The following is a 12,500-nucleotide window of genomic DNA, read 5'->3' on the forward strand; positions in this document are numbered from 1 at the left end:
AAAAATATGAATGACGTCATAAAAATTGATATGACATCATAGTGATGCATCATATGTGCGGTAATTCATCTCTGCTAATGCCCTGTTCGATTCCCGCAAACAGAATTCAAAAAGCTTGCCGAGTTTCGGAGATAATGGTATAGGCGATTTCCATTAGCGGAGATATTTTGACGTCAACTTTTTTTCTAGGATGAATTTTCAAAATCGGAGATCGTTACTGTCTGCGCAGGGTATTTTTACATATATACGCCAAGTTTCAAGAAGTTTCGATGAAAACTGTAGGCTGTGAAAAACAAAAGTCCACAAGAACAACAATGTGAGTAAGACTTGGAAATCCTCCACGAGGATCTAAAAAAACATCACAACGCACGTATTCGACTCTCTCACGAGACAAAAGGAAGGGACCGATCTCACACGTACTTACCGGCATAACTAACTTTGGGACCTGAATGTTGAGTGCGAATGGTTTCTAGATTCGTAACTATATATATATATATATATATATATATATATATATATATATATATATATATATATATATATATATATATATATATATATATATATATATATATATATATATATATATATATATATATATATATATATATATATATACACAGTGTGCGTGCGTGTGTGTGTGTATATATACACATATCATGTTAACATTGAAATAAACATGAAAATACAATAAATACAGCATAAAATTAGAAGGACACTCAGTTGAGCACACAACCTCCACCATCCAATGCCTGATCCAGAACATATTGGGCCCAAAAAACTTTTGAAATATTGTTTTTGGTCCTTTCTCTCAATGGTGAAGAATTGCTGAAAAAAATTGTAGTTGCTGGATCTTCACCAAAATCTAATTGCACTCCACATGTTTCGATTTGCTCGACGATCACGTCACATGCCTTTTGGTTGAATGATTTGCATTCGCAGGAACAATCGTCTGTGTGGCAGATGGACGGATGTTCTGTGCGGATTATGCGGTTTTACCGTGTGAGACATAATCCGTGGGGATGCTCACCATAACAGTCAAGAGGTGCTTCTCATGTATAAATGATGAACGTGGTCATCATTGGTTAGATATTTATTGGTAGGCGATCCTGATGAGCACAAATAAACCCGAAATCTGGATCGGTTGCACCGTTTGATGTTTAACTGATGTTGACCATCTAATCTTTGTCTGTTTGACAGTCACTGGACCGAGGCCTCTGTGTTGGAGGAGACCCTTTGCTCTCGGACTGTGTCCAATGGGACACCATATGTTTCGATAATATATTGTTATGGTTTCTCACCACTCCGGCATGCGAGCGACCACTGTTAACTAATCGCAGCAATGCGCCCACCGGACGTGGCAAACCTCGTCGCAGCTTTTGGATCAACGTCGAAATCCAGCTACGGGTGTGTTTTTAATCACACCGTAAATCAACCAACTATTTTGTCCACGCGCAACAGGGTCCGATCGCCGAATTGTCGATTTACCTAAGTATGCGCGTAGACATAAATGCCGGGGTTTTACACCTCGACGGGACCCGTACGGATACGAGCCGTTGTACGCAGCTCGCACCGTTTGCCGAGCAGTTGTATATCGCCAAGCCCCGCCGGATCCGATTACTTTATCGGCTATTAAAACCCAGCTAATATTCCGTACATAACAATGGCAGTCAATGACAGGAAAGGACGCAACGAACAGGTGAACATTTAAACAAGGACATTTATTTACACACGTATGCAGTCAAGGCAATTAATGCAATGGGGGCAAGGGACAGGACACGAGTAACAAAGCCTACAGTCGTTTGTCTATTTATTACGTACACATAACAATTCTACTTAAGGACACGGTGCCACAACTTTCATACAAAGAAAAACCCCAGGAAAGGAAAGGGCAGACTGGACCCGTAGGCCTTTATGTTCGTGGAACTGTGGAGACCGCAAGAGCTCCACGAGACCGTGCTGGTTACCTGCCACCCTCGTGGTGACTCGCTGGCTGGCGACCTCTCTCCGGCTTTCTCCACCTTCCCGCAATTCTGCACGGCCCTGCAGGCTTGGCGGCGCTCCAGGCTTCGCTGCGCTCCGACTGCCCTCCACTGGACTCGAACCTTGTGGTGTTCTCCCGACTGCACCACGACTCCAAAAGAGACTGCAGCTCGACTCCGCTCCCAGACTTCAGACGAACTCCACGGCGCACCCAGACCGACTCAACTCAACTCGCTGCTTGGCGAACCCAGACCGACTCCAGGCAAACTCTCCAGGCAAGAAGAACTGACTCGCTGTGCGTTCCAGCGCGCCTTTTTATGGGGTCCGTGGTAGGTGAGTTTGATCCCCCACCTTCGACCTTTCACTCCCCGCTGGCTCCGCCCCTTTTGGTATTTTGATCCGATTTCATGGCGAAAAGCGGACGTTGTAGAAATCATCAGCCATGGAAAGCGGAAGCAGACGTTGTAGAAATAATCGGCCGTGGAAAGCGGACGTTGTAGAAATCATCGGCTCCCGCGTCTGTCGGCGGAGATGCCGCTCGTCCGTGGGATTCGCCGTGGCTGGCGAAAAGATCGTGATCGTCGATCGTGTCTCGTCCAGTGGGATAAGTCTGCCCTGTGTCTATACAACCTGGTGACAGCTCAGAGTCTGACCAAGATTGAAGAGCATAGCTGAACCATTAGCTGTTGTGACATTTATTGAAATGGATGACAGTAAAATCTCATGATATTGTGACTTAACTGATGAATACAATGAAACTGTATGATCATGATAATATATCAACAGAAATATCTTGAAATATGTATATGAAAGATATACTGTGTTATCGCTTGGTAAAAGGAACAATGTTAGAGACTGTTATTACCTACTATATGTAAATATAATGTTGGTTTCAATCATTCTTTGTAATCAGAATTTGGGAAATAAGTATGAATGTAGCACATTTATATGCATTGTAAAATACATTACTATATTATTTAGAGTGGGAAAGAATATACCAGCGATATTAACATGAATAACGTTCTCAGCAATTTATTTTATTTTTAAAACCCAACCCTGCTTTTGATTTTGTGAATACTGTTCTGTTGTTTATAGTGTGATAACATCATGTGTGTTCATGTTATCTGGATTAAATTGTATTTGTATACTATATATAATATATCTGGATAACAAATTAGGTCATATTCTTATTCTGAACGATTTGGCAGAAGAAAAAAAAATGGCTGAAAAATAAGCTTTATTGAAACTTCGACAACACAGTAATGAACGGTTAATAAGACGATACAGTAGATGTACTCAACATGTTATATAAGCTCTTGGATATATTAATTTTAGACATATACATAGAACCAGCATGAGATTATGTTTCATATAAGCCATAATATGTGTAGTCTGACAGTTTAATGGGTCGTATGGAAGCCATTCTGATTGGGTACGAAAATCGCTTTTGGCACAAATGACGAAAATTCATTTTTGAGGGTACCCCTTTTCATGAGGCTAAAAGAGGTAGTGCATTCCAATATTTTCAATGTTAACATTCGAATTCGTATTCAGCATATCCAGACACTTCAAAAAAACAGTTTTGTTGGGAGGTGGGGGGGGGGTGCACGGTGGCCCTATTTAGCCCATGGCCTATTATGTCGATAAGTGTGTGTTCAGATTAGATTTCCCCACCGATGTCTAAAGGGATTTATTCGTGTACCCGGGCTGTGATCTTTGAGTCAGCCATTATTCTTTTGCTATCTTTATTTTGGAACAACCACGACTTCAACAACCACAACCGCATCTCAACAACCACGCCATCCCCACCACAGAGCAACCACAACATCGCCTCACCTTCATCTCCACAAACGCCGGCCCATGTTGATCTTTTGGCATCTTGACCTCAAACATGGCTGTTGGTTGAATTCAGTGACCTGATGTGCAAATCCTGTTCAAATTTCTCCTCCATTGGATGAAAATTGAGGATTTTAGAAGTTTGACAAAGTTGTTGATCTTTTGACCTCAAAATCAAAAGGCTTCTTGCTTACGTACTTCACCATGTGTTGAAGTTTCGTGAAGACCAGTTTAAAACGGTGACCTGTAAAAATGACCTGACCTATTGAATTGAACAGTAGGCATTTTGCTTGTCACTACCTCTTCCAGGTAATGAAGTTTCATGAAGATTGGAGTAATAATTTGACCTCTAGGTGATGTGCAAATAGACAGAATAACAGACCAAACCAACCTATATACAGGGACTCCTCGATTTCACAACAAACTATAGTAACCAAATGCAATACCCTCTCATCTGGTGAGGGTAATAATGTATCTCTATCAATATGGGTTTTTTGTGTGGGGGCAGGGGAGGTTTGTGTTAAGTCTGAAATCTTTCAAACAACTTTGAGGGTTTGTTGGAGGGAAAAATGATTGTAATGGGCTTTGTGCACACCCCTACCACCTTTTCGAAGGCTTGATCACTGACGCATTCACTTGCATTTGAGAAGCAGTTTCTTTCCAGGTTGTGACATGTTCCATCTAACAGGCAGACTACCAATCAAGAATATCCCGATTTGGGAGAAGAAACTTTCGACACAGTGGGCAACATCGGTGTTTCCAGAATTGTCAACACAGCTTGTAACATAGTGTTCATGTTATATTGTTGAAGATTCGGCGTCACTTAACAGCACCGCCGTCTCGGGTTATAACACCGGCTAGTTCGGCACAGGAATTGGGTGACGCGCCTCAAATCACGATACCAAAGTACACCTGGGCCTTACCAGTTGGGGATATAGACCCCAGCTACAGACTGGGTTTGTCAGAGACCGAGCGAAGTCTGCCAGTCCGTAGCACGTTTTGGTTTTATATACAAATCAAGCGGATTGTTCCTCGGCGCGGCCCAAATTTATTCAAGGCGGCAACTTTCGTATAACTCAGCCAGATTTATTGGGGACACATCGGGGAACACAAGCAAAGCATTCACGAACGTTATAATTAATCTATTGCCCGCTCTTAATTAGGGAGATACAGGTTTCGAAGGGGGCCCTAAACCTTCGGACTGGACAATGTAGAGACAAGACACGGAGTACTTGGTGATGCCTCATGGACGAGAGGAAAAGTGTTGAAGGCAAGAATGCAGCTCGTGACAAGCCGATGTCAACGGATTTGAGCGCCCAGCTCGAGCACGCCGTGTGGCAAGATGGCGGCGACGGCCTCCTCATTGCCGGCACTGCTCTTGCACGCCGCGTGGAAAGATGGCGATGACGTCCTTTTGTCGCACCGCTCACGCACCAGCCTCGGCACGTCCAGCCCCTGTAAGGGTGACGGCACAAGAGAGAAAGATGTATGGTATGTTCCAGCTGGTTTCTCACAAGGTCCAGTATACAAATCCAGGCCTGGCCTGTTCACCAGACTAGGCCAAATCTGGGTGTTGGGCTCCCCAGGCGAATCGATGGAATGGAAAGATGTGTCGATCCGTGCATGGAGTCAGGACAGTCAGAGGCTCCGTCACTGGACTCAGGATGAACCTGGGAATCACCTGCATGCTGGGTCCATGGCCGAGGAGGAACAGCTCGTCGAGTCACTCCTCATAAAGTCGATCGCCGACTCGCACCTCATGCAGTTCCTCTTGCCTTTCGGGGCGGGCCTTTCTCACGAAGCCGATCGCAGACTGACCTCATGCAGTTCCTCTTGCCTTTCAGGGCGGGCCTTTCTCACGAAACAGATCGCAGACTTGACCAAACCACTCCTCATACAGCAGATCGCAGACTTGACACTAGCAGTTTCTCCCTTGCCTTCTTGGGGCTCACTCTGCTGGACCGCCTCCGTGGATACATGATTGGTCCATCCTTTGAGTTTGCAGCCACTCTCCGCCAATGGGTTACTGATGTGTCTCGTTGACTGACTCTGTCAGAGCGCTGGGCGGGGGCTGGTTTGAAGGGGGGAAGGAAGAAGAACAACTGCACCTCTCGGTACACCACCACTGTATGAACATTGGACAGCCTGCTATACCTCCCAACACAAATGTAACGTCCGATTACCAAACAACCTGGCTAAACATGCATTTAAGGGGGGATCTGGGCTAATCCTATATTTAATAACCCACTAAGGGCCCATTTCTGCAACAATATGAGCATGTGATTTACTTCCACGAGCAGCTGCAAGACAATCAATTCTAATAAAAAGAATTGACACTTGTCATGGCTGGTGACTTCAATGCAAAACTTGGAAACCAATGCATTCTTCTCATCCTCGGACCTCATGGTTATGGTGAAAAAATCCAAGAGGAGACAGACTGGTTGAGTTCACCATGGGTAACAACTTCACCGCTGTGCATTCCTGGTTTCCCAAATGATCTTCTCATCAGGTAACTTGGATCAGCAGGGCAAGAAATGCCATTGATTACATTCTAATCAGCACAGAAGTAGGGAATCGCCTGATTGTCATTCCTCCAGTATTTGCTTTGACACTGACCATCGGCGAGTAATTTTCAACCTGAAGTGGAAGTATCATCCTGCTGCTCTGCATGGACTGAAATATAAACGTCCAAATGTTGAAGCCCCAAGGTCGGAACCAACGTCTGAAGACCTTCGTTGGCTGGATACATAATATGTTGCACAAGGTGACTCTTGAAGTTATCGCACATACCAAACACGATGTAACTTGAGACCTGTGGTATGCAAATGTCTCGGAGGAAACAGCCCTATTTGTCGAACAACACTTCAACAAATTGAGCACAAGAGGCAAGCTGTAGTCACTCCAGAATTTACAGGTCTGAGGAATGAGGTCAAACACACATCAGAAGGATCTTGATGCATTGTTGGTGGCAAATATTAACACCATTAACCAAGCATACCAGGATCATGACTCCAGAACTCTGTTCAAAACTGCTGATGCTTTTCTTCAGAAATTCCATGCCCCTGTGGTGAACGTCAAAGATGCAAACGGCTTGGTATTGGAGTCAGTCGAAGAACAAATACAGTGTCGGCATCAATATGCTGAGGAGCTATTTGAATCCAACCGGTCATGGCCACCCCAGCACACAGCTAAGGTTGAACAAAATCCACCCACACCGGAAGAAACCAAGAAAGCTATTCAGGCACTGAAAAACCAGAAGGCTACCAGAGTTGATGTCCCATTGGAAGCTCTTAAAGCTGTGGCACAGAACCCAGAAGTATTTGAAGCATTCCACAAGGCATTGTAATATCTGAAACACCGGAAAGTGGCCACTGTCGATGACTAAGTCAGTGTATATTACTTTGCAGAAAAAGACCAACAGTGGTCTGTGCAGCAATTACAGATTGCTTGCACTCATCAGCCATGCAAGTAAGATCATTCTCAATGTGTCAATGTAGACTGGAAAGAACCACCAGTTTTGAAATGAGAGACACCCAATGTGGCTTTGCACGTGGTAAGGGCACAACTGATGGGATCTACCTTCTGAAAGGTGTGGCTGAAGTTTACTACACAGGCAAACGCCCTCTCCACCTGGTCTTTGTTGACTATAAGAAGACATCTGACTGTCAACCATGCAGTAGTGTACGAAACTGTGGGATTTTGGTAGAGAAGAGGATGTGATGTGACTGATTGAGGATCTCTACATCAACTCAAATGGTCAGCTCCATTGGAAATGCTGGATGACAGACGAGTTTGAGATGCCAGTCGGAGTACGACAAGGTTGTCCATTGTCCCCAATACTATTCAGCCTTCACACTGAATGTTTCATGTGGGAGTGGTATGAACGCACATCACACCTAAGGGCACCAAATGTAAGTGGTATGGTTTCTCCGTAAAAGAGATCAGATATGCCGATGACTTGGTGATGTTGCTATGCAGAGCCGATGCAGAAGAGATGCTTGCCAGCCTGAGTGACATATCAGATGTGTATGGGCTCGTCATCCATCCTGGCAATACATGGTTGTCCAGCCAACAATGGACAACACTATCACATCCCACTTGATACCAATAACCCAAGTCACATCTTTCAAGTACATGGACATGTCTATCAAGCACACTGCTTGATACACTTGATCAAGCACACAAGCACACTCTAGATCACAGCAAAGGTGGGAATGCAGAGGTGTGGGCAAATCCACTCCTCAGCAGTAAGTACTTGCGTTCCACCCATGTGAGCCTCGAAACAAAGGCACAGCTTGCTCGGGCACCAATCATGTCAAGAGTATTGTGTGGTGTTATACCTTGTCGTTGAAGGCAACCGACAGGCGACGAGACGGCTTTGGCTGAACCGTCTGGTGACACCTGCTCAACATCAAGTGGCGTGACCATGTTACAAATGAGTCTAATGGAGATGATCAGCTCACGATGGTGCCTCAGTAGTAGCAATCTGATGGAATGCAGGGCAGCATGGCTGGGCATGGTGGACTGGCAGTAGATGCTGTGGATAGTTTTCCGGAGGGATGTCGTCATTCGGTGGGTCGACCAAAGATGCGTTTGGTTGATAACATCCGAGAGTGGTCAGGGTGCAATATCACTGAACTCGAAGCGGCAGCGCTGAAAAGATGGGTTGTGTTGAAAGTGGCAGCAGTGGTTGTGGTGGTGTATAATTTGAGGTGGCAACCACAGGCTTACGTCTCTGTCCAATAATGATTATGATGGTGAATATTATTTTAAATACGATTGGAAATGTGCATTAGGAACCTTGTTTAACTTTTTACTCGTTCTCCAAAGGTGAGGCTCATGGAAGAGCAAGGTTAGATTGACAGTGGGGGAGCCGTCAACAATTGGGCACACCCAGCAAGGGAATAAACGACCAGGAGAGAGAGAAAAGACACTGAAATCAGCAAGTTACGGTTCGGGTTAATGTGTGTAATAATGCTCTATGGGGGATGATGTGAGGTGGTGGTGCACTGTCTGCTCAAAGCCCTGGAGGGAAGAGTGCAAATGAATGGCCTCTGGAAGGTGGGAAAAGAAGTTAAGGTTTGCACTGTCAACCTGGATTTTGAGAGTTTGAACAGAAGGGGGTTTTGGCATTGCTTCAAACAACACAAGCACACTATCGATCTGTTGACCTCGTACACACACATCCAGCACTTTGTTAAGTTGTGCTTTAAAACAAGTTTTTATTTTTACATCAGCACTATCTTGACCAGACAAGGGTGATTATTTCATATTCACTTGCACAACTGTACTATATATATGCATGGTGTTGGTTTAATGTTATGGTGGGAGGTTTGCGATCTGAGGATCCTGAGTTCAAATGCCACTTGGCTGTTGAATTGATACCAGGTGGGGTTGACTCTTCCTGTCGGCAAAATGAGTGCCAGTAAACTTGCTGGTAAACTGTGTCAAAGTGATGACCCGTCCAGGATTGTGCCCAATAGCTAAGGAGACTGTTTAGGCAGCACCAACGCTCTGCACAGTGTGGTCCCAATGGATGGATGGATGGAACTGTACTATTCTCTAGAATGCATTTGTTCCTCCAATGGTAAGGCTGTTGGGGAAGGATACTCTTTAACCCATTTTGGGGGGAATGAAGGACACACGGTAACCATTTTGGGCAAATGAAGGACACTAACCATTGTACTCTCTCTGTTTGTAAAAGAAAGAAAGAAAGAAAAAGTCTTGATCTTTGCTAATTGTAATGTATTGTTGTTGGTGACTCATTTTTATTCCTCCTTTGTAAGGTGAAAGAGAGGCCATCGTAAGTATTGATATGCAGCACCCTGAAACCAGGAATGAGTTTATCGAGTTTGAGAATGCACTTCGGAAAAAGATCACTCTCTTTGAAAAGTCTCCACACTACGTCTCATTGCTCGAATCGCTCTTCCGTGATGTCTGCATTTCTTGTGAGTGGCTTTTTTGTTTTCTCTCTTGTTTTTTAGTCTCTTGAAATACAAATGTTTCAACATGTTGAATGTATTTTTGTTCATCTAAGTGATGTTTTAAGATGCTGATAGGTGGGTACCACAAACAAACAATATTGAAATGTTAATGCGGAAATGTAGGAAATATGAGAAATATCCATGGATGAGAGGTGTCAAGCTTGTACCATTTCCTGTGAGTACAAGCGAGCAGTGGCTATAACACACGCACACACAAACACACACATGCTTCTCTTTTTACCAACAGATGCAAAAATCTATCATAATGGCTCTTGTGGCCACAGAATGAAAAAAATAATAATTTCCTAGCTGATAGAACTCCTCCCTCCACCAACCCTTCTACCCTTCCTCCCCACCTCTCAACATTATTAGGTCATCTCTATCATCTCAGTGGAGATGACCTAATAATAACGGTCTCGAAGTCTGTCCATCCATCCATCCGTCCGTCCGTCCACAATCAAACCGAGTGGAGACAAATAACCAATCGTGGAATGGATAGAGGTCAATGAGACATGCACAACGATATAACTTTCAAGGTCGTCCAAGGTCGAGGTCAACGTCACGAGGCTGTCAGTCGCGAAAATCGTCGATTTCAAATCGTATCTCCTCCCTCATTTATCAAGAGAGATCAAATGTTATTGGTGATTCAGATACTATGGACTATTATCTAGAACAACACGAGCCATTTTTTGAAATTTGCTCTCGTTCCGATTTTATAGCCCTTCAAACTTCACTCTGATTCCCCATATGGGCCGTTCATAAAGTACATACAAAAATAAAAGCATTAACTTAAGAACCGGAACTCTCAGACAAATATTACATTTGAAGCTTTTGTCAGATTTAACTAAAACAATGGAACACAAGTTTATGTGCACACTTACTTTCATTTATGACATTAACATTGTCTTGAATGTCAATTTGTACTTTTATTTTCATAAATGACGTGCTGTGATATTAAAAGAAAAAGGTAAATTACACCGCTAGGGACTGCATCGTCATGACTTACAAACATCGGTTCATAAGGAACTGCTGGCTTTGCAAGCGATTAGCGATGTATGAGGGGGGTGGTGGTTTAAAGCCTGTGTACGGGCTGCGTACAGGGGTGGGTGGGTGGTCACTAGCCTGCATACAGAGGGGGGTGGGTGGTTTTGAAACCCGGAAGTCGAGCGTACGTACTTTATGAACTGCCCCTATTCCAGTCTGGCACAGAGTTACTTTCGACCTCTGGCAGAGATGACCGGCACTCCCGCTCGGGGATATTTTTAATAGTAAATGTCATTATTCCATACTTACCCTGTGCATCAACAAGCTCTAGACATGACCTTCCCATCGGTGTTAAGAAGCACCCAAACCAGACACGGTGTCTCCCTCTGTGAAGTCCACCTGAATGTTGGTAATGATGGCATCATGTTTCCAATTGTAGACATCCGTTAAATAAATCACCAAGCCTGCCGTGTCAACACAAGGTAATCCTGCAAGGTTCAAAGTGCACTCACTGATCGGGGTGATCGGAGAGGTCAGATAGAACGCCCATTCCACAGGCTTTGCACAAGCCCAAATCATCAATAGCTTTTGCAGTATGAGCTGCAAGATATTAACTTATTGGGCGAGTTAATCAGAAAGCTCTCCGATTCTTTTGTTGTGCAGAGGCACACACCCTTTTCTCTCAGGTACTTTTCCAAGTATTTTTGGCTTTTTAGAAGCTTTATGATCCATTTTAGGTAAAGATCCTTATCTGGCACAAACGATATACGTTCCCTGCCCTGCTGACCGTTGATGCTGGAGGTTTCTGCGCATGGGCGCTGAGCATTCTGGGGTGGATTGCATTTGAACATTGTGTACAGGTATCCCCCATTTAATGAAGGGGTTGTGTTTCTTCCCCACTCATTGGCAGGAGTTTGTTTAACATTATTAGCCTCCGTTGGACTTGGTCTGAAACAGGGACTTATGGATTTGGTCTCGATTCTTGCGTGCATGCGTGTGTCTGCAACCATATCTTGGACATGTATGGACCGATTTCATTCAAACTTGGCACAAAGATAATGAATGATGGCTTACATAAATAAGCACGTCATTGTTTTTCGAGATTAGATCCAGGATGGCTGACTGTCGGCCATTTTAGTTGTAAACTAGAAGGGCACTCTTCGATGTTGTCAGATATGTCTCCGCCCACATTATTACATCGTTATACATACGTGTACCAAGTTTGATTTAAATCTCTGAACCTGTGACAGAACCCAGATTAAAAACATAAAATAATTCTGGCTGCCAGCCCATGCATCCATCCGATCAGGTTGAAATTTAAAACGCATATTCCCCATGATTGCTCGATCATGATTGTGATGTTTCACATCTATCGATCAAGCCAATTTGGAGAAGATTTTAAAGGTTTATACTTCAAAAAATCATAGCTGCCAAACCATGTGACCTATGATGTCGAAAAAAAACGTGATCTATGACGGGGTAGAAAAGATCATATGTTGAGAACTTTTTGTTCCTCATGGATAGGTGATCATACCTGTAAAGTTTTTCACCTTGATCTGTTCATCTGTTTTGGAAAAGATTTTTGAAAGCTTTTATTTCAAAAGAAAAATGGCTGCTGAACTACATGACAGATGACGTCATCAAATTTTTTTCCCTCATGCAATTTAGCCCGAGATTACCCTCAAAAATTTTCATCCTGATCAGATAAAGCAT

The 12,500-nt window shown here is 43.8% G+C and overlaps 1 protein-coding gene across 1 annotated transcript in view; it reads left to right on the plus strand.

Moving 5' to 3' along the window:
• The window catches only part of EIF3J (eukaryotic translation initiation factor 3 subunit J), a 72,766-nt gene that overhangs the window by 45,983 nt on the left and 14,283 nt on the right, over window positions 1-12,500 (plus strand). The window contains exon 6 of the mRNA XM_085849224.1: window positions 9,606-9,767. Coding sequence (XP_085705350.1) covers window positions 9,606-9,767 — 162 coding nt within the window. The remainder of the gene's footprint in view (window positions 1-9,605; window positions 9,768-12,500) is intronic.

Source organism: Eptatretus burgeri, chromosome 12 (assembly GCF_056783735.1).
Source record: "Eptatretus burgeri isolate ZD-2024b chromosome 12, Ebu_testis_v1, whole genome shotgun sequence".
NCBI classification, from domain to species: Eukaryota; Metazoa; Chordata; class Myxini; order Myxiniformes; family Myxinidae; genus Eptatretus; species Eptatretus burgeri.